The 26,412-nt window shown below is 40.4% G+C and overlaps 1 protein-coding gene across 1 annotated transcript; it reads left to right on the top strand.

The window, feature by feature from the left end:
• Nucleotides 1–9,720: 9,720 nt before the first annotated feature.
• Nucleotides 9,721–15,931, top strand: LOC115178215 (zinc finger protein 239). The gene is made up of 3 exons (XM_029739313.1): nt 9,721–9,774; nt 9,909–10,086; nt 13,728–15,931. Exons 1-3 carry the CDS (start codon nt 9,772–9,774, stop codon nt 14,627–14,629), a joined length of 1,083 nt encoding a protein of 360 aa, XP_029595173.1. The 5' UTR covers nt 9,721–9,771; the 3' UTR covers nt 14,630–15,931.
• Nucleotides 15,932–26,412: the final 10,481 nt, after the last annotated feature.

Below are 26,412 nucleotides of genomic sequence, written 5' to 3'. Positions count from 1 at the left end.
GCAGCGCAAGGGGAACAACCACTTCAAGTCTCAGAGCGAGTGACGTCACTGATTGAAACGCTATTAGCGCGCACCACCGCTAACTAACTAGCCATTTCACATCGGTTACACTCACCCCCCCTTTGACCTCCTCCTTTTCCGCAGCAACCAATGATCCGGGTCACGGCACCAATGTAACAGTGTAGGTTCCGTCCCTCTCCTCGCCCCAACCCGGGCTTGAACCAGGGACCCTTGCACACATCAACAACTGACACCCACGAAGCATCGTTACCCATCGCGCCACAAAAGCCGCAGCCCTTGCAGCGCAAGGGGAACAACCACTTCAAGTCTCAGAGCGAGTGACGTCACTGATTGAAACGCTATTAGCACGCACCACCGCTAACTAACTAGCCATTTCACATCGGTTACATTTGCAAATGTATTAAAAATAGAAAGTATTCAGATCCTTTGCTATCAGACTCGAAACTGAGCTGTTCATCATGCTTCCATTGATTATCCTGTGTAGCGATGCTCCCCATCCAACCTGTTCATCATGCTTCCATTGATTATCCTGTGTAGCGATGCTCCCCATCCAACCTGTTCATCATGCTTCCATTGATTATCCTGTGTAGCGACGCTCCCCATCCAACCTGTTCATCATGCTTCCATTGATTATCCTGTGTAGCGATGCTCCCCATCCAACCTGTTCATCATGCTTCCATTGATTATCCTGTGTAGCGACGCTCCCCATCCAACCTGTTCATCATGCTTCCATTAATTATCCTGTGTAGCGACGCTCCCCATCCAACCTGTTCATCATGCTTCCATTGATTATCCTGTGTAGCGACGCTCCCCATCCAACCTGACAGCTTGAGGGGATCTGCAGAGAAGAATGGGAGAAACTCCGCAAATACCCAAGACGACTAGGCTGTAATCGCTGCTAAAGGTGCTTCAGCAAAGTACTGAGTAAAGGGTCTGAATACTTATGTAAATGTGATATTTCAGTTTGTTATTTTTAGTAAATTAGCAAAAATGTCTTATGTTTTTGCTTTGTCATTATGGGGTCCTGTGTGTAGACTGATGAGGGGGAAAAAATGATTTAATCAATTTTAGAATAAGGCTGTAACCTAACAAAATTTGGACAAAGTCAGAGTCTGAATACTTTCCGAAGGCACTGTATATATACTGAACAAAAATATAAACGCAACATGCAACAATTTCAACGATTTACAGTTCAAATAAGAAAATAAGTCAATGTAAATAAATTCATTAGGCCCTAATCTATGGACTTCACTTGACTTGACAGGGGGGCAGCCATTGGTGGCCCTGGGAGGGCATAACCCAGCCCAGCCAATCATAATTCATTTTTTCCCACAAAACGGCTTTATTATAGAGAGAAATACTCCTCAGTTTCATCATCTGTCCGGGTGGCTGGTCTCAGACGATGTGGAGCTCCTGGGCTGACATTGTTATAAGTGGTCTGCGGTTGGATGTACTGCCAAATTCTCTAAAACACCGTTGGAGGCGATTTATGGTAGAGAAATTAATATTCCGTTCTCTGGCAACAGGTCCGGAGGATATTCCTGCAGTCAGCATGACAATTACTGTTTTGTTGTTGTTGTTTTGTTTCTAAATGTCTGCGCAAGAGTGAAGGTGTGATCGAGTTGTGAGAGAGTACTTTTGCACATAACACTGTGACTGAGGAAAGGCACTACTCCCAATATAAGTGAACCCAAAATCAATGTAGTTCTCATCATATTTGCGCCTCTTCGATGGTCTAACCTTCATGTCTGTTGTTCGGTGCTTTCCCGGGTAAAGGGGCAGTCGCTCTTCGGCTGCATCAGATTCACAACTGTTGTAGCTCCCTCCAGTAACCACGAGCACAACCGTTCCTTGATTTTAACTGGCGGCTTTATTCTGTAGATTTAGTCAGAATTATCACCTATCACTATAAAGTAAATGAAAATACAGCACACTCTTACAACCTTCTTGTCTTATGAGTGACTTATTAGCTTGGTATAACTCTGAAGTGCTTACATACATAAACAGTTTAGCCGGAGCTATAACAGTATCAGATTAAACACATGAATGAATGAAAAATACCTCATTGGCTGCTTATTACAGAAGGGAGGAAATCAAACTTCACACTTATTATTCCTGCCATGAATTCACGCTTCATCCTTAGTTATTATCACGTTACCATCCTAACATACACACTTCAACCTTTACGAACTACACCCGATGACATGAAAATTTAGCTAACACAGCGCGGGATTGCCTTCACTCCAATGGTGTCTTGCTACGATAATGAGTCCCGTTACAACAGTTATTAGCCACGTAGTTCCGCTTGTCTTATCATTTCCCCCGCATAGCGAACACGTAAACAATTCAAACAAAAAACAACGACATAGACTTACAGGTTAATTGTCAGTTACAACTGTCAGTGTCCATGCTAGCTGGGCTAAAAACAAATGTAGAATTACTGATGCTAGCATTGGATGTGTTCATGGAAGCAGAACAACTTGTGTCGTCAACAGTTGCAAGTGTTGTACTGCTGGTAGTATCAGTACTACCAGTAGAGCTGGTATGTGTGTCTATGGACGCGGGCCTTACTTTTTTAACCATATTTCCATTTTAGAGCAAACGGAATGAGCAGCAGCTACGTTTGTCTACATAATTATTTGACTAGGCTACCTGTATTTGACATTGTGTTGTAATTTAGCGAACACTAGATGGTGAAATGATTTATTATTTATAAAAAAAATGTTTTTGAAATGTCAATCACATTTGTATTTGGCGTACCCCGATGGCATTGCCCCAGTTTGGGAATACCTGATGTAGAGGTTTCATTCAGGTCTCTCTTTAAATAAACACTGTCTTTGGCAGGAGGAAATACGGAAGAACCAGAGACATCCAAACCAGCAAGACGACACCTCTGCTCCCAGTGTGGAAAAATGTTTGCCACATTAGGAACCCTGAAAAGACATGAGAAAAGACATCAGTGTGGAAAGAGTTGTAGCCGCTTAGGACACCTGAAATCTCATGAGCAAATACACACAGGGGAGATGCCATATCATTGTGCCCACTGTGGAAAGAGTTTTAACCAGTTAGCTAACATGAAAAAACATGAGAAAATACACACAGGAGCGAAGCCACACCATTGCTCCCAGTGTGGAAAGAGTTTTAAGCAGTTAGGACACCTGAAAGCTCATGAGCGAATACACACGGGCGAAGCCTTACAATTGCTCCCAGTGTGGAAAGAGTTTTAACCTGTTAGGAAAGCTGAAAGAACACATGAGACTGCACACAGGGGAGAAGCCTTACAAATGCCCAGACTGTGGGAAGACATATTACTCATCATCGTCACTTAAACGTCATGTGAGAATCCACACAGGAGAGAAGAATTACTTCTCCTAGTGGGTAAATTGATATTTCACATCACATTGACTTCATTACTTCTCCTAGTGGGTAAATTGATATTTCACATCACATTGACTTCATTACTTCTCCTAGTGGGTAAATTGATATTTCACATCACATTGACTTCATTACTTCTCCTAGTGTGTAACCTTGTATTTCACATCACATTGACTTAAAATGCATCAGAGAACATACACAGTTCTCCCGTTGTCTTATGTTGTTCCTGAGAATGTGTTTACTTGTTTATACCATATTTAATTGAATTGTGCTAAGTATACTCAAACATATATTTGTATGTTTTTATTAGAAAACTTGAATTGAATATGGAGTATTTCCATTTTAATATAGATTAGGTCAGATTTCACATGTTTAAATTGTCTTTTTTTTTTTTTACTCTGACTGTGTTTGTGTTTATCTGGGTGTCATTCCTCCAGCACTACAGATAATCTAGTGATATTTGGATGTGATGCATTTGCTCCATTGTTTACATTTGCATTGTTGGCCCACTGATGATTTACTGAAATGAAAATGTTCAGACTCTGTAATGGAAAATGTTAATTGTATGTGTCCACATAACTGAGTATGTGACTAACCTTGTGAAACTGTCATATTATAATCTCCTTTTCTTGGCAGTATCATCCTGTGTTGCAAACCAGTTTGCACCTGTGTCCTTGTATGAATGAAGTCCCTCCCAGGAAAAGGAAACTATAAAGTTATGTGCTCATCACCCAATGCTTCAGGAATTCAGACTGTACACTGTGCTGTGTAACTCTGTTATTCTCTCTGAGCTCAGAAATAAAGAATCTTGGTTTGACTTGGACTCCAGCAGATCCTTATTTTATAATATCCACCACAACTCGCCCACGGATTGCTGTTTATCATTGTCTCAATGAAGAGTTCCTTGTTCCACTTTCCTGGGGGAATGTGCAAGCCTCCCACTGGTTGAATAAACGTTGTTTCCACATCATTTTAACAAAATAAATCCATGTGATGTTAGATCAATGTGAAAAAATGGATTGGATTTGTAAAAAGCCATCAACATCAGGTATTTGTATTTATTTTTCACCCAACTTGCAATCTAAATCCAATGACAGGTGACATTTTGTGTTGATTTCATGTTGAATTCACTTTAGTTGACAACTCAAAGAAATATACAGTGGGGAAAAAAGTATTTGATCCACTGCTGATTTTGTACGTTTGCCCACTGATAGAGAAAGGATCAGTCTATAATTTTAATGGTAGGTTTATTTGAACAGTGAGAGACAGAATAACAACAAAAATATCCAGAAAAATGCATGTCAAAAATGTTATAAAATGATTTGCATTTTAATGAGGGAAATAAGTATCTGACCCCCTCTCAATCAGAAAGATTTATGGCTCCCAGGTGTCTTTTATACAGGTAACGAGCTGACATTAGGAGCACACTCTTAAAGGGAGTGCTCCTAATCTCAGTTTGTTACCTGTATACAAGACACCTGTCCACAGAAGCAATCAAACAATCTGATTCCAAACTCTCCACCATAGCCAAGACCAAAGAGCTCTCCAATGATGTCAGGGACAAGATTGCAGACCTACACAAGGCTGGAATGGGCTACAAGACCATCGCCAAGCAGCTTGGTGAGAAGGTGACAACAGTTGGTGCGATTATTCGCAAATGGAAGAAACACAAAAGAACTGTCAATATCCCTCGGCCTGGGGCTCCATGCAAGATCTCACCTCGTGGGGTTGCAATGATAATGATAACGGTGAGGAATCAGCCCAGAACTACACGGGAGGATCTTGTCAATGATCTCAAGGCAGCTGGGACCATAGTCACCAAGAAAACAATTGGTAACACACTACGCCGTGAAGGACTGAAATCCTGCAGCGCCCGCAAGGTCCCCCTGCTCAAGAATACATATACATGCCCGTCTGAAGTTTGCCAATGAACATCTGAATGATTCAGAGGACAACTGGTGAAAGTGTTGTGGTCAGATGAGACCAAAATGGAGCTCTTTGGCATCAACTCAACTCGCCGTGTTTGGAGGAGGAGGAATGCTGCCAATGACCCCAAGAACACCATCTCCACCGTCAAACATGGAGGTGGAAACATTATGCTTTGGGTGTGTTTTTCTGCTAAGGGGACAGGACAACTTCACCGCATCATTTGACGGGACCATGTACTGTCAAATCTTGGGTGAGAACCTCCTTCCCTCAGCCAGGGCATTGAAAATGGTTTGTGGATGGGTATTTCAGCATGACAATGACCCAAAACACACGGCCAAGGCAACAAAGGAGTGGCTCAAGAAGAAGCACATTAAGGTCCTGGAGTGGCCTAGCCAGTCTCCAGAACTTAATCCCATAGAAAATCTGTGGAGGGAGCTGAAGGTTCGAGTTGTCAAACGTCAGCCTCGAAACCTTAATGACTTGGAGAAGATCTGCAAAGGGGAGTGTGACAAAATCCCTCCTGAGATGTGTGCAAACCTGGTGGCCAACTAAAAGAAACGTCTGACCTCTGTGATTGCCAACAAGGGTTTTGCCACCAAGTACTAAGTCATGTTTTGCAGAGGGGTCAAATACTTATTTCCCTCAATAAAATGCAAATCATTTTATAACATTTTTGACATGCGTTTTTCTGGATTTTTTTGTTGTTATTCTGTCTCTCACTGATTTTGTCATTTTTTTCCACATTCAGTTTCTCTTAATTAGTTAGCAAATGCAGCTAGCTAGTTTAGCCTACTCAAACACCCTGCTCAAACAGAGGGATGCTATGTTAGCTAGCTGGCTATGACTATCCAACACAACACTGTAACTCTTCCAAGTCAAGGTAAGCTTTTGGTTTGACAAATTAATTGCCACCGGGGCCCTTCGGTGTAATTGCTAAAACTGCTTACTGTACACTGCATATGAGATGAGTAATGCAGGATATGTAAACATTATTAAAGTGACTAGAGTTCCATTTATTAATGTTGCCAGATATTAATAGTCTATGTGTATAGGGCAGCAGCCTCTAATGTGCTAGTGATGGCTATTTAACAGTCTGATGGCCTTGAGATAGAAGCTGTTTTTCAGTCTCTCGGTCCCAGCTTTGACTGTACACTGTAACGTTACTGCATGATTGTAGCAGGTTTACTAATGCATTAGTTCTATTAGCTGTGTTGACTATGACGTTACTTTAGCTAATATGGTGACAACGATGTAAGCTGTGTGTAGAGAAGTTAACTGCTAGGGCCAGTGGGACGATTTCGTCCCACCTACGTAACAGCCAGTGGAATCCCGTGGCGCGTTATTCAAATACCTTAGAAATGCTATTACTTCAATTTCTCAAACATATGACTATTTTACACCATTTTAAAGACAAGACTCTTGTTAATCGAACCACACTGTCCGATTTCAAAAAGGCTTTACAACGAAAGCAAAACATTAGATTATGTCAGCAGAGTACCCAGCCAGAAATAATCAGACACCCATTTTTCAAGCTAGCATATAATGTCACATAAACCCAAACCACAGCTAAATGCAGCACTAACCTTTGATGATCTTCATCAGATGACAATCTTAGGACATTATGTTATACAATACATGCATGTTTTGTTCAATCAAGTTCATATTTATATCAAAACCAGCTTTTTACATTAGCATGTGACATTCAGAACTAGCATACCCCCCGCAAACTTCTAAATTACTCACGATAAACGTTCACAAAAAACATAACAATTATTTTAAGAATTATAGATACAGAACTCCTCTATGCACTCGCTATGTCCGATTTTAAAATAGCTTTTCGGTGAAAGCACATTTTGCAATATTCTAAGTAGATAGCCCGGCATCACAGGGCTAGCTATTTAGACACCCACCAAGTTTAGCCCTCACCAAAGTCAGATTTACTATAAGAAAAATGTTATTACCTTTGCTGTTCTTTGTCAGAATGCACTCCCAGGACTTCTACTTCAATAACAAATGTTGGTTTGGTTCAAAATAATCCATAGTTATATCCAAATAGCGGCGTTTTGTTCGTGCGTTCAAGACACTATCTGAAAGGGTAAAGAAGGGTGACGCCTTTCTGAAACGGAACAAAACGGGAATAAACATACCTGAATTTGTCCAATAGAAACTCTTGTTTGCAACTGCTGGACTAATGATTATATTATATCAGCTAGATGCAGGCAAGAGTATGCAAGGTGGTATTGAATGTGTCACTGTCACTGACCTGTGTGCTCCTAGGTTGTAAACCTCATTCATAGGCTAGGTTGTAGCAACCTCATGATTGGAAAAGGGAACATTTGAGAATCATGTAGTAGTCTAAACCTATCGCTGTTACATTGAACAGGGTGAATGGAATATGAATGACAGTTGAATGACAGTCATCCAACATGCTGTAGTAGAAATATGGCCATGCTCATGAAAAACAAAATGGTCCTCCCTCATCTTAAACGGCACTAACCGCCACAGTTTGGGTGGTGGACCATTCTTTGTACACATGGGAAACTGTTGAGCTGAAAAACCCAGCAGTGTTGCAGTTCTTGACACAAACCGGTGCGCCTGGCACCTACTGCCATACCCCGCTCAAAGTAACTTAAATATTTTGTCTTCCCAACTCAACCTCTGAATGGCACACATACACAATCAATCTCATTTGTCTCAAGGCTTAAAAATCCTTATTTAACCCGTCTCCCCCATTCATCTACACTGATTGAATTGGATTTAACTAGTGACATCAATAAGGGCCCATGGCTTTAGCCTGAATTAATCTAGTGAGTCTATGTCATGGAAGGAGCAGGTGTTCTTAATGTTTTGTCTACCCAGTGTATAGCACTACAGATAATCAAGTGCTATTTGCATGTGATGCATTTGCTCTATTGTTTACAGGATGATTTGTATCTTATAGAGCGTGGCTTTAAGGGAATAATATAGTCACTAGTATCTAGATAAAAACGAATGTGAAATATCAACAGAGCAAATGTGTATTAACACACTACCTATTCATAGACTAATTTATTCATCATCTACATATTCATATTAAGATCTACGTCTGTGTACAGGACATTCTTAAATCAAATCGTATTAGTTGTAAGATGTACGTGAAAATATATCAGCTTATTGTTAAATTATTATGACGTTCTTTCCAATACAAAAAGTGTTTTAACTATTGTTTCCAAACTGCGTTACCCACTCCAGCCAACAGATGGCGATGTGCGTCTTTCATGTGTTGCTTCTTGCGTGACGTATAATGGACTGGACGGGATGCTTCTTCAGGAACAACAAGGCGCCTACTCTTTCAACCACCTCGGTAGCTTGCTAGCCGACATATAACCGAAAGATTGACGCTTTATGTTTGTGTACATTAGCTAATCTGTGTTTTAAACACATTTCTGTTGACGTATCAACTGGTTAACTTAATTTGCAAACGTGTTAAAGACTGATACTGAGCCTAGCACTAGGCTAATGCTAACCAGCTAGCTTACCAGCTAGCTTACCAGCTAGCTTACCAGCTAGCTTACCAGCTAGCTTACCAGCTAGCTTACCAGCTAGCTTACCAGCTAGCTTACCAGCTAGCTTACCAGCTAGCTTACCAGCATTCCTGACCATGAGCGCACTAAACTACTCCTCCCCTGTTAAGGAAGAGGGTGTCTGCTGGACGGAGAAAAAAGCTCTGGGGCTGAACATTGTCGTGGAAGTTGAAAAGGAGGGTGTTACAGTGAAAAGAGAGGAAGAAGCTTTCAGAATGATAAAAGAAGAGGAGGATATTACAGTAAAAGGAGGCGAAGAAGCTTTCAGAATGATAAAGGAGGAAGAGGATGCTATCTCAGTAGAGGTGAAGGAGGAAGACGTTTTGGGAGTGAAAGAGGAGGAGACAGAATATCAGATTACCACCAGTGAGTACTGTCTTAAACAGGGGCACAAACTATGTCGTTGTTGAACTAATGTGTGATTTTAAAGGGGCATTCTACTGAAGTTCTACACTTGAATATGTTGTTCAGTACTGTAGGAATTGTTAGTTCAATCTGCCATTGGTACATATATTTTTGGGAGATTTAAATTAGATTTATTGAATTAGATTTGTTAAAGTGCACTTCATCTAATATAAAAGGTAATACTGGTGTGTAATTTCTACTTAAAATATCAAAGCGATACAAAAGGCACCCATTTACAATTGCATCACACAGTATTTGATAAAATCATGATAAAAGTGGCCATTTTAGGCCCTTTTTAGACATATTCATGCCTCTTGTAAGACTATGTGATTGCAATAGGAGATCATAAGTTTACCATTTGTTTGATGTTCTCGTTAACACAGGAGAGAAACATGACTATTGTGGATCCTCTGGGGAGCCTCAACAACATCCTGATGCTGACGAGGCAGAGAAGAGTCTTTCCAGATCAGAACACCAGATGGTACAGCTTGGTCTGGTCTAGCATACAGCTTGCTCTATCTGGGTCTGGGCTGGGTTTCTGTAAAGCATTTCATGTCAACAGTGACATCAGCATCCATAATGATATGTGTCTGTGTCCCTCTTTATGGTTACCAGGACAACGCTAGCCCTTCCTCCCTCCCGGAGTCCCCGTGTCGTGCCTCTCCCGGTAGCACCTTACTGCTGGGTATGAAGAGGTTGTCTGTGCTGCTTGTTGACTGCAGGAAAACAACGGGGCTGAGTGCAACTGTGAGAGGAGGAGAAGAGAAGAAAGGATCAGATTTGACTCATCAAAGTAAGTGCTGTAGTTTAGTTTGAACAAATTCAACAGATCTGCCCACTGGTATCTGTTACCAGGACAACCAGCAGAGTTCTGTTAGTTGACATGAAGATAGACTGGTGGATATGGATGTTATGAATATCATAACACTGAAAAAGGATTCTGTCAATGAAAAGAGAAACCAACAGACCATATAAACCTTGATGAAAGTTAGCTTTAGACAGAAAGTTTCAAGATGATCTGATGTAAGGTTCATGTTTTACAAAAACTTTTCCTAAAAACATTATGGATGTTACATTGCCTTTCCCAGTCAACCCCCTATCTTTACAAGACTCTAGAATAGGCAAACAAAACTCCAGACACTTCAATGTGGTCTGCATTCTTGCTGCTGGTGATTCTCTGATCCACCTCTATGCAGACGACACCATTCTGTATACTTCTGGCCCTTCTTTGGACACTGTGTTAACAACCCTCCAGACGAGCTTCAATGCCATACAACTATCCTTCCGTGGCCTCCGACTGCTCTTAAATACAAGTAAAACTAAATGCATGCTCTTCAACCGATCGCTGCCCGCACCTGCCCGCCCGTCCAGCATCACTACTCTGGACGGTTCTGACTTAGAATATGTGGACAACTACAAATACCTAGGTGTCTGGTTAGACTGTAAACTCTCCGTCCAGACTCACATCAAACATCTCCAATCCAAAATTAAATCTAGAATTGGCTTCCTATTTCGCAACAAAGCATCCTTCACTCATGCTGCCAAACATACCCTCGTAAAACTGACCATCCTACCGATCCTTGACTTCGGCGATGTCATTTACAAAATAGCCTCCAACACTCTACTCAACAAATTGGATGCAGTCTATCACAGTGCCATCTGTTTTGCCACCATAGCCCCATATACTACCCACCACTGCGACCTGTATGCTCTCGTTGGCTGGCCCTCGCTTCATACTCGTCGCCAAACCCACTGGCTACAGGTCATCTACAAGACCCTGCTAGGTAAAGGCCCGCCTTATCTCAGCTCGCTGGTCACCATAGCAGCACCCACACGTAGCACGCGCTCCAGCAGGTATATCTCACCGAAAGCCAATTCCTCCTTTGGCCGCCTCTCCTTCCAGTTCTCTGCTGCCAATGACTGGAACTAATTATTATAAAAATCACTGAAGCTGGAGACTCATATCTCCCTCACTAGCTTTAAACACCAGCTGTCAGAGCAGCTCACAGATCACTGCACCTGTACATAGCCCGTCTGTATATAGCCCAAACAACTACCTCATTCCCTACTGTATTTATTTATCTTGCTCCTTTGCACCCCAGTATTTCTACTTTGCACATTCATCTACTGCACATCTACCATTCCAGTGTTTAATTGCTATATTGTATTTACTTCGCCACCATGGCCTATTTATTGCCTTACCTCCCTGATCTCACCTGATTTGCACACATTGTATATAGACTTGTTTTTGTACTGTATTATTGACTGTATGTTTGTTTACTCCATGTCTAACTCTGTGTTGTTGTATGTGTCGAACTGCTTTGCTTTATCTTGGCCAGGTCGCAGTTGTAAATGAGAACTTGTTCTCAACTAGCCTACCTGGTTAAATAAAGGTGAAATAAAAAAATGTAAAAAAAATTAACATCTGCTCTACAGAACTTGTTAAAAAATGCAAATATATATATTTAAAACAAGCTCCGTAAGCCTTTTCTAAAAGCCATGAAATGTGATTAAATGAAAAGCATTTCTATCTATATATAATAATAGCTACACTATAACTAGATTCTTCAAATATTATAGAGTCTTATAGGAGGCCTGTAGCATCTAATGGTGAAACATTATAGAGTCTTAAAGGAGGATTTTTCCTACTTGCCGTCGTGGGGATTCGAATCGGAGACATTTCAGTTACTGGCCCAACGTTCTTAACCGCTAGTCTACAAATGTTACAGATGTTCCAACTTCAATTCATTATTTCTCAATGATGCTTTAAAGGAGAAGTTTACCCAAAACCCAGAATATAAATATTAACAATCACTAGTTAACTACACATAGTTGTCCTGCGTTGCATATAATCAATGCGGTGCCTGTTAATTTATCATCGAATCACAGCCTACTTCGCGAAACGGGTGATGATTTAACAAAAGCGCATTCGCGTCAGGGTATATGCAGAAGTTTGGGCCGCCTGGCTCGTTGCGAACTGTGTGAAGACCATTTCTTCCTAACAAAGACCGTAATTAATTTGCCAGAATTTTACATAATTATGAAATAACATTGAAGGTTGTGCAATGTAACAGAAATATTTAGACTTAGGGATGCCACCCGTTAGATAAAATACGGAACGGTTCCGTATTTCACTGAAAGAATAAACGTTTTGTTTTCGAGATGATAGTTTCCGGATTTGACCATATTAATGACCTACGGCTTGTATTTCTGTGTGTTTATTATAGTTAAGTCTATGATTTGATAGAGCAGTCTGATTGAGGGGTGGTAGGCAGCAGCAGGCTCGTTAGCATTCATTCAAACAGCACTTTTCTGCGTTTGCCAGCAGCTCTTCGCAATGCTTGAAGCACAGCGCTGTTTATGACCTCAAGCCTATCAACTCCCGAGATTAGGCTGGCAATACTAAAGTGCCTATAAGAACATCCAATAGTCAAAGGTATATGAAATACAAATCGTATAGAGAGAAATGGTCCTATAATAACTACAACCTAAAACTTCTTACCTGGGAATATTGAAGACTCATGTTAAAAGGAACCACCAGCTTTCATATGTTCTCATGTTCTGTGCAAGGAACTTAAACGTTAGCTTTTTTACATGGCACATATTGCACTTTTACTTTCTTCTCCAACACTGTTTTTGCATTATTTAAACCAAATTTAACTTGTTTCATTATTTATTTGAGACTAAATTGATTTAATTTATGTATTATATTAAGTTAAATAAAAGTGCTCATTCAGTATTGTTCTAATTGTCATTATTACAAATATATAAAAATCGGCCAATTAATCGGCATAGGCTTTTTTTGGTCCTCCAATAATCAGCATTGAAAAATCATAATCGGTCGACCTCTACTTTACATATTGCGTTTATATTTTTGTACCTTTTTTTTTACTTTACCCAAAATGTCATGACATCAGTGACAGTCAAAATGTTGAAAGTTTGTTAACGTCTAAATAAATTGGGCCATTTAAATATCGTGTCGAGCCATTTAAACAATGGGGAGATTTTACTGATGTGCTTTGTGTCTTCGACGTAAAAACATGTTTTTGACTTCCACATAAAATTACTTCTTTACTTATTTTATGTTTAAGGAAGTGTGTAGGTCGCATTCTGTATCATACAGCTATGAAGGTTATATATTTACAACCACCTGCTGATAGGAATCCAGCGATGTCTGTGTCTTGATTGTCCTAGAACTGTTTAGTTTTTTGTGTCCTGACTTGTAAAACAGAATGAATAAAATAAGTAATGTAAACATTGTTTGTAATTACCAGGAAGCTCCACAACATAATTTGTTTTAAAATTACACCAAGATTGTTAAAACTGGCCATAGATTGAGGGATCTGATTAGGATTTATCCTCGTTGCAAGGCTGTTTTATCATGTGGAGGTTTCATTCAGGTCTCTATTTAAATAAACAATCTGTATTTGGTAGGAGAGAGACCAGACTCGGAGGAACCAGAGCCAGGGACGTCCAAACCAGCAAGACGACACCAGTGCTCCCAGTGTGGAAAGAGTTTTAACCAGAAAGGACACCTGAACCAACATGAGAAAATACACACAGGGGAGAAGCCTTACCACTGCTCCCAGTGTGGAACGGGTTGTAACGGGTTAAGGGACCTGAAACAACATGAGAGAATACACACAGGGGAGAAGCCTTACCTCTGCTCTCAGTGTGGAAAGAGTTTTACCCTGTTATGTAACCTGAAAACACATGAGAGAATACATACAGGGGAGAAGCCTTACCACTGCTCTCAGTGTGGAAAGCGGTTTAACCAGAAAGGACACCTGAAGCAACATGGGAGAATACACACATGGGAGAAGCCTTACCACTGCTCCCAGTTTGGAACAGGTTGTAATCAGCTAAGGGACCTGAAAAGACATGAGAGAATACACAAAGGTGAGAAGCCTTACCACTGCTCCCAATGTGGAAAGAGTTTTACGACGATAGGGACACTGAAAATACACGAGAGAATACATACAGGAGAAAAGCCATACCACTGCTCCCAGTGTGGAAAGAGTTTTACAACATTATGGAGCCTGAAAATACACGAGAGAATGCATACAGGAGAAAAGCCATACCACTGCTCCAAGTGTGGAAAGAGTTTTACCCACTTAAGTAACCAGAAAAAACATGAGAGAATACACACAGGGGAGAAGCCTTACCACTGCTCCCAGTGTGGAAAGAGATTTAGCGAGTTAGGAAGCCTGATAGCTCATGAGCGAATACACACAGGGGAGAAGCCTTACAAATGCTCAGACTGTGGGAAGACATATTACTCATCACAATCACTTAAAAGACATGTGAGAATCCACACAGGGGAGAAAACAACATGAATTGAATATGGAGTATGTCAGTTTGAATAAAGAGTAGATCAGATTCCATGTGTTTAAATGGTCAATTTTTAAACTCTGACTGTGTGTTTATCTGGGTGTGTCATTCCTCCAGCACTACAGATAATCAAGTGATATTTGGATGTGATGCATTTGCTCCATTGTTGACATTTGCATTGGTGGCTCACTGAAGATTTAATGAAATGAAAGTTATCACTGACTCTGTAATGGAAAATGTTAATTGTATGTGTCCACATAACTGAGTATGTGACTAACCTTGTGAAACTGTCATATTATAATTTCCTGTTCTTGGGAGTCTCGTCCTGTGTTGCAAACCAGCTGCACCTGCGTCCTTGTATAGAGGACGTCCCTCCCAGGAACAGGAAACTATAAAGATATGTGCCCATCACCCAATGCTTCGGAATTCAGACTGTACACTGTGCTGTGTAACTCTGTTATTCTCTCTGATCTCAGAAATCAAGAATCTTGGTTTGACTTGGACTCCAGCAGATCCTTATTTTATAATATCCACCACAACTCGCCCACGGATTGCTGTTTATCATTGTCTCAATGAAGAGTTCCTTGTTCCACTTTCCTGGGGGAATGTGCAAGCCTCCCACTGGTTGAATAAATGTTGTTTCCACATTATTTCACTAAACAAATCCATGTGATGTTAGATCAATGTAGAAAACTAATTGGACTTGTATAAAGCCATCAACATCAGGTATTTTTACAAATATTTTTCACCCAACTTGCAACCTAAATCCAATGACATTTTGTGTTGAATTCACTTTAGTTGACGACTCAAAGACATGTAAGTCTTGACAGCCTCGTTTTAAACTTTGAAATGTGTTTGTCATAACCAGCCTTCTGGACACGTGTAGTATTTAAATATCAGGGAGTCCTTGATTCACCAGAGGTTCTTGTTTTCTACAGTTTAACATAAACAGTATTTCCCTCCCCTCTAAAAACATACTTTTGGATTATAAACATGTCAATAAAAAAAGATTACTAAAGTAGCCAATGTATCTTGTCATGTCATATACATCATAACCCAAGGGTGGTCGAAATTGTTGTTCAAATGTTGCATATAAAATCTAGGCATTGGGTTATATGTTAGAATGTCTATTAAACAACTATTATATACATTAACAATATTGTTTTGTCAAAATGAAGTTATTTGGATTTTTACAAATTATCTTTGAAAGACAGGGTCCTGAAAAAGGGACGTTTCTTTTTTTTGCTGAGTTTATTTAAAGTGTCATATTGAGATGCAAACTCAAATATAAATACATGAAAACTATATCTGTACTGCTTGTCTTCTTTTTTTAAGCCCATAACCATGTGTGTGATGTGGATACTTTTGTTTCACAGTAGATTTGTTTAAGACTACCAAGAAAACACTCGGTGTGCCCCTGATTTAGCCCTCTGCAGTAAAAGGTTATTAATGGGGTAAAATTACCTTTTTTTTGTTTTGTGGTCCATATCCTGTCAATCATTTATTCCTAAATAAACAGAAAACGTGTTGTCATGTGTGCTCTCTCTCCGGCCTCTTGGTCGTCTGGCTGCTCATTATAGCGCACACCTGTCACCATCGTTACGCACACCTGCTCATCATCAGACTCACCTGGACTCCATCACCTCTCTGATTACCTTCTATATACAGTGGGGAGAACAAGTATTTGTTACACTGCCGATTTTGCAGGTTTTCCTACTTACAAAGCATGTAGAGGTCTGTAATTTTTATCATAGGTACACTTCAACTGTGAGAGACGGAATCTAAAACAAAAATCCAGAAAATCACATTGTATGATTTTTAAGTAATTAATTTGTATTTTGATAAACTATTTGAACTGGAATAAATGCTGCACTTAGTAACACAATTGTAGTTAAAATGGAATACTATAACTTACAATGACTATATCCAACCCAACTCCATCTGTTTCCACTATCATGTATCCTACCATGATTATATCAAACCCTACTCCATGTGTTTCCACTATCATGTATCCTACCATGACTATATCCAACCCAACTCCATGTGTTTCCACTATCATGTATCCTACCATGACTATATCCAACCCAACTCCATGTGTTGCCACTATCATGTATCCTACCTTGACTATATCCAACCCAACTCCATGTGTTGCCTCTATCAGGCTTGATTACCAACAACGACGAGACGGCCTACAGGGAGGAGGTGAGGGCCCTCGGAGTGTGGTGTCAGGAAAATAACCTCACACTCAATGTCAACAAAACAAAGGAGATGATCGTGGACTTCAGGAAACAGCAGAGGGAGCAGCCCCCTATCCACATTGACGGGACAGTAGTGGAGAGGGTGGAAAGTTATAAGTTCCTCGGCGTACACATCACAGACAAACTGAAATGGTCCACCCACACAGACAGCGTGGTGAAGAAGGCGCAGCAGCGCCTCTTCAACCTCAGGAGGCTGAAGAAATTCGGCTTGTCACCAAAAACACTCAAACTTTTACAGATGCACAATCGAGAGCATCCTGTCGGGCTGTATCCCCACCTGGTACGGCAACTGCTCCGCCCATAACCGTAAGGCTCTCCAGAGGGTAGTGAGGTCTGCACAACGCATCACCCGGGGCAAACTACCTGCCCTCCAGGACACCTACACCACCCGATGTCACAGGAAGGCCAAAAAGATCATTAAGGACAACAACCACCCGAGCCACTGCCTGTTCACCCCGCTATCATCCAGAAGGCGAAGTCAGTACAGGTGCATCAAAGCTGGAACCGAGAGATGGAAAAACAGCTTCTATCTCAAGGCCATCAGACTGTTAACCTCTTAGTGACCCCTTCGAGACAGGATCCCGTTAATGGGATCGTTTGACAAAATAGCATGGCGCAAATTCAAAACAGCAAAAATATCATAATTTCAATTTCTCAAACATACGACTATTTTACACCATTTTAAAGATACACTTCTCCTTAATGTAACCACATTGTCCGATTTCAAAAAGGCTTTACAGCAAAAGCAAAACATTAGATTATGTTAGGAGAGTACATAGACAAAAATAACCACACAGCCATTTTCCAAGCAAGGAGATATGTCACAAAAACCCAAAACGCAGCTAAATGAAGCACTAACCTTTGACGATCTTCATCACATGACACTCCTAGGACATCATGTTACACAATACATGTAAGTTTTGTTCGATAAAGTTCATATTTATATCCAAAAACAGCATTTTACATTGGCGCATGATGTTCAGAAAATGTTTAGCCTCCAAAACTTCCGGTGAATGTGCACAATGAGCACACATATTACAGAAATACTCATCATAAACGTTGACAAAATACATAAGAATTATTTTAAGAATTATAGATACAGTATTCCTTTATGCAACCACTGTGTCAGATTTTAAAATAGCTTTTCGGCGAAAGCACATTTTTCAATATTCTGAGTACATAGCTCGCCATCAAAGCAAGCAATACAGACACCCGCCAAGCTCTGGGGTCATCTAAACTCAGAATTAGTATTATAAATATTCTCTTACCTTTGCTGATCTTCGTCAGAATGCACTCCCAGGACTGCTACTTCCACAAGAAATGTTGTTTTTGTTCGAAATAATCCATATTTATGTCCAAATACCTCAGTTTTGTTCGTGCGTTCAGGTCACTATCCAAATGCATAACGCGCGAGCGTAATTTGAGACACAAAAAGTCAAAATGTTCCATTACCGTTCTTAGAAGCATGTCAAACGTTGTTTACGATCAATCTTTATGGTGTTTTTAATGTAGAAATGCAATAAAATTCCAATCGGACAATAGCGTATTCATTCCAGAAGAAAAATAAGGAAAGGCACGCTCGCCGGACCGCGCATATACAATCCCTTTGTTTCCAGGCAGTCCACTCAGTGACTGAGCTCCTATATTCTGCCCAGTTACTGGATACGTATGAAACAACTTTCTGAAGGCTTTTGACAGCCAATGGAAGTGCAATGTGACCCCACCGACACTGTAGTTTCGATAGGCATTCAAAAGAAGAACTACAATTCTCAGACCTTCCACTTCCTGGTTTAATTTTTCTCAGGTTTTTGCCTGCCATATGAGTTCTGTTATACTCACAGACACTCACAGACACCATTCAAACAGTTTTAGAAACTTCAGAGTGTTTTCTATCCAAATCTACTAATAATATGCATATTCTAGTTTCTGGGCAAGAGTAGTAACCAGTTTAATTTGGGTATGTTTTTCATCCAGCCGTGAAAATACTGCCCCCTATCCCTAAGAGGTTTTCAACAGTCCTCACTAACATTGAGTGGCTGCTGCCAACATACTGACTCAACTCTAGCCACTTTAATAATGGAAAATAATCATGTAAATAATGTAATAAATGTATCACTAGTCACTTTAAACAATGCCACTTTATATAATGTTTACATACTACATTACTCATCTCATATGTATATACTGTACTCTATACCATCTACTGCATCTTGCCTATGCCGTTCGGCCATCGCTCATTCATATATTTTTATGTACATATTCTTATTCATTCCTTTACACTTGTGTGTATAAGGTAGTTGTTGTGAAATTGTTAGGTTAGATTATTTGTTAAATATTACTGCATGGTCGGAACTAGAAGCACAAGCATTTCACTACACAACCATGTGGATAAGAGCGTCTGCTAAATGACTTAAATGTAAATGTAAATGTGTATGTGACAAATAAAATGTGATTTGATTTTGATTTGATTTGATTCATGTATCCTACCATGACTATGTCCATGCATTGAACAGGGTGAATGGAATATGAATGACAGTCATCCAACATGCTGTAGTAGAAATAAGGCCATGCTCATGAAAAACAAAATGGTCCTCCCTGATAGTAAACAGCACCGACTGCCACTGTTTGGGTGGTGGACCATTCTTGGAACACATGGGAAACTGTTGAGCTAAAAAACCCAGCACTGTTGCAGTTCTTGACACAAACCGGCGCGCCTGGCACCTACTACCATACCCCGTTCAAAAACACTTACATATTTTGTCTTCCCTATTTACCCTCTGAATGGCACACATACACAATCCATGCCTCAATTGTCTCGAGGCTTAAAAATCCTTATTTAACCTGTCTTCCCCCTTCATCTACACTGATTGAATTGGATTTAACTAGTGACATCAATAAGGGATCATAGCTTTCATCTGGATTCACCTAGTCAGTTTATGTCATGGAAGAAGCAGGTGTTCTTAATGTTTTGTCTACTCAGTGTATACCACTACAGATAATCAAGTGCTATTTGAATGTGATGCATTTGCTCTATTGTTTACAGGATGATTGGTATCTTATAGAGCGTGGCTTTAAGGGAATAGTATGGTCACATCTAGATAAAAATGAACGTGAAAAATGAACAGAGCAAATGTGTATTAACACACTACCTATTCATAGAAGTATTTATTCATCATCCACATATTCATATTAAGCTTCTACGTCTGTGTACAGGAACGTATTATTTGTAAGATGTAAGAGAAAATATATCAGCTTATTGTTAAATTATTATGACGTTCTTTCCAATACAAAAAGTGTAGTAACTATTGTTTCCAAACTGCGTTACCCACTCCAGTCAACAGATGACGATGTGCGTCTTTCATGTGTTGCTTCTTGCGTGACGTATAATGGACTGGACGGGACGCTTCATCAGGACTAACAAGGCCGCCTACTCTTTCAACCACCTCCGTAGCTTGCTAGCCAACAAAACTGAAAGATTGATGCTTTAGACCATGTTTGTGTACATTAGCTAATCTCAATGTTTTAAACATTTTTCTGTTGACGTATCAACTGGTTAACTTTAACCTAATTTGCTTGTTCATTTTTACGTGTTAAATATACTGAGGTTAGCACTAGGCTAGTCACTAATGCTAACTAGCTAGCTAACATTCCTGACCCTGAGCTCACTAAACTACTCCTCCCCTGCAAAAGAAGAAGAGGTCTGATGTATGGAGAAAGAAGCTCTGGCGCTGAACGTTGTCTTGGAAGAAGAAGAGCAGGGTGTTATAGTGAAAGGAGAGAAAGAACCTTTCAGAATGAAAAATGAGGGAGAAGAGATTGTTATAGTGAAGGAGGACGAGGAGGCTGTTATAGTGAAAGAAGAGAACGCATCCTCTTCCTCTCTGAAAGATTCTATCTCAATAACGGTGAAGAGAGAGGAGATCTGCTGTATGGAGAAAGAAGATCTGGGACTGAACATTTTCGTGGAAGAAGAAGAGGGGGCTGTTAAAGTAAAAGAAGAGAAAGCATCCTCTTCCTCACTAAAAGATTCTATCTCAGTAAAGGTGAAGGAGGAAGACGTTTTGAGAGTGAAAGAGCAGGAGACAGAATATCAGATTAACACCAGTGAGTATTGTCTTAAAAACAGGGGCACAAACTATGCAGTTGTTGAACTAATGTGGGGTTTTAAAGGGGCATTCTACTGAAGTTCTACACTTGAATATGTTGTTCAGTACTGTAGGAATTGTTAAAGGGTCAATCCGCCATTGGTACATATATTTTTGGGACTTTTAAATGAGATTTATTGAATTCTCAATGTGGTCTACATTAAAGTTCCCTCATCTTTTATTTTATTTAACCATTATTTTACCAGGCAAGTCAGTTAAGAACAAATTCTTATTTTCAATGACAGCCTAGGAACAGTGGGTTAACTGCCTTGTTCAGGGGCAAAACGACGGATTTTTACCTTGTCAGCTCGGGGATTCGATCTTGCAACCTTTCTGTTACTAGTCCAACGCTCTAACCACTAGCCTACCTGCGCCAACAGGCTTTTAAAATGCAATATTGGTGCATAATTTCTACTTAAAATATCAAAGGGACGTAAAAGGCACCCGTTTCGTGGAACGACCCTTTTACATTTACATTTTAGAGGCATTTTTAGATATGAATGCCTATGATTGTAATATACGGTCGTAAGTTTACCATCTGTTTGACGTTCTCATTCACACAGGAGAGAGACATGACTATTGTGGATCCTCTGGGGAGCCTCAACAATATCCTGATGCTGACGAGGCAGAGAGGAGTCTCTCCAGATCAGAACACCAGATGGTACAGCTTGGTCTGGTCTAGCATACAGCTTGCTCTATCGGGGTCTGGGCTGGGTTTCTGTAATGCACTTTATGACAACAGTGACATCAGCATCCATAATGATATGTGTCTGTGTCCCCTCTTTATGGTTACCAGGACAACGCTAGCCCTTCCACCCTCCTGGAGTCCCCGTGTCATGCCTCTCCCGGTAGCACCTTACTGCTGGGTATGAAGAGGTTGTCTGTGCTGCTGGTGGACTGCAGGAAAACAACGGGGCTGAGTGGAACTGTGAGAGGAGGAGAAGAGAAGAAAGGATCAGATTTGACACAAAGTAAGTGCTGTAGTTTAGTTTGAACAAATACAATAGATCTGCCCACTGGTATCTGTTACCAGGACAACCAGCAGAGTTCTGTTAGTTGACATGACGACAGACTGGTATATTTCCACCACATTAGACAGTTATGTTAGTTGTGTTAGGTTCTAAGTAAACAGAGTAAAAAAACTCAGGGACGATTAGTAAAGCTTAAATCAAGTTTATTCACCCATTTGTTCATACAGCTGCATTAGACAAGAAACATATTCACACCAGCACTGGTATTTAACTCTTCCTAGACGGAGTCTCCTCCTGGTCAGACAATACCGCTCTGTTGCTAGGCAGAACTGTAATGATGACTGTTCTTTCTCACTTCATCTGACCTCAGCCCGAATTCCTTAATCCTCCCTAACTCAGAGCTGTCCTGTTGAATCGTACCAGTCTGTGTCCCACCCCTCCTTTCCATAGGATCCCTGATGTCTAACAATAACATGTTCTGACAGTATTTACACGTCCTGCCTTCCTCTCTCTCCCTCCGTGACATGATTTAAGGATGTTTGAAGTTTATTGGTCTTGTGGAAAAACATTGAGTCAAATAATTGCACAGATACCGGAACTTGTAGATTCAATTAGACTATCACAATCATAACAAAGCGAAGCAATTCCACGGAACAGCTAAATTCTCTAATCCCGGAGCCCTGCCTTTATAGTATTCTGTCTCTACTTAACGTATGGATTCCCCTACGAAAATAACTCCTCTTGACCTTTCTTTACCATTATCTTTCCATCTCAGTTCTTACTTGTTAACGCCCACATCTGACAGCTGTCTACGTTATAATGGTAGTGGGCCCTGGTCATATATGTTCCATTCCTTATATAGTCATTCTGTCTAAGCACTTCAAAGTGGACAGTCTAAATACTGCCTGCTAATATTGGAGTCATGAGTTTTGCTACCACATAGGTCAAAACCCATCAGTTGACATGAAGATAGACTGGTGGATATGGATGTTATGAATATCATAACACTGAAAAGGATTCTGCAAAAGGAAAAGAGAGAAACCAATAGACCATATAAAACCTTGATGAAAGTTAACTATAGAGAGAAAGTTTCAAGATGATCCAATGTAAGGTGCATGTTTTACAAAAACTGTTCCTAAAAACATTATGGATGTTACATTGCCTGTCCCAGTCAACCCCCCTGTCTTTACAAGACTGTAGAACAGGCAAACTAAACTCCAGACACTTCAATGTGGTCTGTATTGCTTCATTTACATCTGATCTACAGAACTTGTTAAAAATGTAAAATATATATATTTAAAACAAGCTCCGTAAGCCTTTTCTAAAAGCTATGCAATATGATTGAATGAAAAGCATTTCTTGTGAGACTTGGCCTCCGTCTCTGTAATGGACAAAAATTCATTTAATTTCCTACTTTAACAGGTCAAATAAAGCCTGAACTCCAACATATAGACCTTACAGAACATGGTTTCATTTGGAAATGACTAACTTGATTAATTTCATGTGTAACTGATGCCAGTGTGCTGCTAACAGTTTAGTTGCCTCCACTGTCCCCATACTTGGCTGAAACTAGTGATCCTCTGCTTCTCAACATGCGTGACCGTTCTCCTTGACAATAAACCTATTGAGCTATACAAAAGGTACCAGTTGGATAGCTCCATCTGTTACGTTTCAAGCTAACTGTGGAGTGATCTTACGGCACGTTCTTACCTCCGTTACACATGTTCAGGTCGACTTTCCCACTGAATCGACCATATACAGTACCAGTCAAAAGTTAGGACAACTACTCATTCAAGGGTTTTTCTTTATTTTTACTATTTTCTACATTGTAGAATAATGGTGAAGACATCAAAACTATGAAATATCACATATGGAATCATATAGTATCCAAAAAAGTGTTAAACAAATTCTTCAAAGTAGCCACCATTTGCCTTGCACACTCTTGGCATTCTCTCAACCAGCTTCATGGGGAGGTCACTTGGAATGCATTTCAATTAACGTATGTGCCCTGTTAAAAGTTAATTTGTGGAATTTATTTCCTTCTTTATGCGTTTGAGCCAATTGGTTGTGTTGTTACAAGGTAGGGGTGGTATACAGAAGATAGCCCTATGTTGTAAAATACCAAGTCCATATTATGGCAAGAACAGCTCAAATAAGCAAAGAGAAACGACAGTCCATCATAACTTTAAGACACGAAGGTCAGTCAATCCGGAAAATGTCAAGAACTTTTAAAGTTTCTTCAAGTGCAGTCGCAAAAACCATCAAGTGCTATGATGAAACTGGCTCTCATGAGGATCGCCACAGCAAAGGAAGACCCATAGTTACCTCTGCTGCAGAGGATAAGTTCATTAGAGTTACCAGCCTCAGAAATTGCAGCCCAAATAAATGCTTCACAGACACACCTCAACATCAACTGTTCAGAGGAGACTGCGTGAATCAGACCTTCATGTTGGAATTGATGCAAAGAAACCACTTCTAAAGGACACCAATAATAATAACAACAAGAGACTTGCTTGGGCCAAGAAACACGAGCTATGAACATTAGACCGGTGGAAATCTGTCCTTTGGTCTGATGAATCCAAATTTGAAATTTTTGGTTCCAACCGCCGTGTCTTTGTGAGACGCAGAGTAGGTGAATTAGAGGATCTCCGCATGTGTGGTTCCCACGTGAAGCATGGAGGAGGAGGTGCGATGGTGCTTTGCTGGTGACACTGTCAGTGATTTATTTAGAATTCAAGGCACACTTAACCAGGTTGGCTACCACAGCATTCTGCAGTGATACGCCATCCCATCTGGTTTGGGCTTAGTGGGACTATCATTTGTTTTTCAACAGGACAATGACCCAAAACACACCTCCATGCCTGTGTAAGGGCTATTTGACCAAGGCGAGTGATTGAATGCTGCATCAGATGACCTGGCCTCCACAATCACCCGACCTCAACCCAATTGAGGTGGTTTGGGATGAGTTGGACCACAGAGTGAAAGAAAGCAACCAGTAAGTGCTCAGCATATGTTGGAACTCCTTCAAGACTGTTGAAAAAAGCATTTCAGGTGAAGCTGGTTGACAGAATGCCAAGAGCGTGCAAAGCTGTCATCAAGGCAAAGGGTGGCTACTTTGAAGAATCTCAAATATAAAATGTATTTTGATTTATTTCACACTTTTTTGGTTTCTACATGATTCTATACGTGTTATTTCATGGTTCTGATGTCTTCATCTATTATTCTACAATGTGGAAAATAGCAAAAAGAAAGAAAAACCCTTGAATGAGTAGGTGTTCTAAAATTTTTGACTGAACAGAAATATAAATACAGCCTCCCGAGTGGCGCAGCATTCTAAGGCACTGCATCGCAGTGCTAGCTGCGTTACTACCGATTCTGGTTCGATACCCAGCTGTGACGCAGCCGGCCACGCCTGGGAGAGCCATGAGGCGACGCACAATTGTCCCAGCTTCATCTGAGTTGGGGGAGATTTTGGCCGGTCGGGATGTCCTTGTCCCATCGCGCTCTAGTGACTCCTGTGGCGGGCTGGACGCATGCATGCTGACACGATTGCCAGATGTACAGTGTTTCCTCCGACACGTTGGTGAGGCTGGCTTCTGGGTTGGCTCTTGACGTTCGCCTCTCCCGACTCCGTACGGGAATTGCAGCGATGAGACAAGACTGTAACTACCAATTGACGGAAATTGGGGAGAAAAAGGGGTTAAATCTGCCCCAAATATTTCATTCTTTTTACTTTACCCAAAATATCATGACATTAGTGGTTATTCAAAAAGTTACTGAGGTGCTTTGTGTCTGTCTCCAATGTAAAAAAAACAAGTGTTTGACTTCAACACAAAACTACTTCTTTACTTATTTTAGGTTCAAGGAAGTGTGTAGGTCCCATTCTGTATCATACAGCTATATGAAGGTTATAAATTAAGAACCACCTGCTTGATAGGAATCCAGCGATGTCTGTGTCTTGAGTGTGATAGAAATGTCTAGTGTTTTGTGTTCTGACTTCTAAAACAGAATGAATAAGTAATGTAACTATATTACCAGGAAGCTCTACAACATCATTTGATTTAAAATCAATCACAAAGATTGTTTTAAATTATGAAATGTTTGAAAACTGGCCTCAGGTTATTGAGGGATCTGATTTGGATTAAACCTCATAGCAAGGCGGTTTTATCATGTGAAGGTTTCATTCAGGTCTCTCTTTAAATAAACACTGTCTTCGGCAGGAGAAAAACCAAACTCGGAGGAACCAGAGATGTCCAAACCAGCAAGACGACACCTCTGTTCTCAGTGTGGAAAGAGTTTTAGTAAGTTAGGAAGCCTGAAAGCTCATAAGCGAATACACACCGGGGAGAAGCCTTACCATTGCTCCCATTGTGGAAAGAGTTTTAGCCAGTTAGGAAGCCTGAAAGCTCATGGC

Source organism: Salmo trutta, chromosome 38 (genome assembly GCF_901001165.1).
Source record: "Salmo trutta chromosome 38, fSalTru1.1, whole genome shotgun sequence".
Lineage (NCBI taxonomy): Eukaryota > Metazoa > Chordata > Actinopteri > Salmoniformes > Salmonidae > Salmo > Salmo trutta.
The sequence above is the reverse complement of the archived record's forward strand: the minus strand, read 5'-3'. Positions and strand labels throughout refer to the sequence as shown.

Excerpts from the sequence above, each read along its gene's own strand:
- LOC115178215 (XM_029739313.1), top strand. Across the intron at positions 10,087-13,727 it reads ATCAGATTTGACTCATCAAA|GAGAGAGACCAGACTCGGAG; the intron begins GTAAGTGCTGTA and ends TGTATTTGGTAG.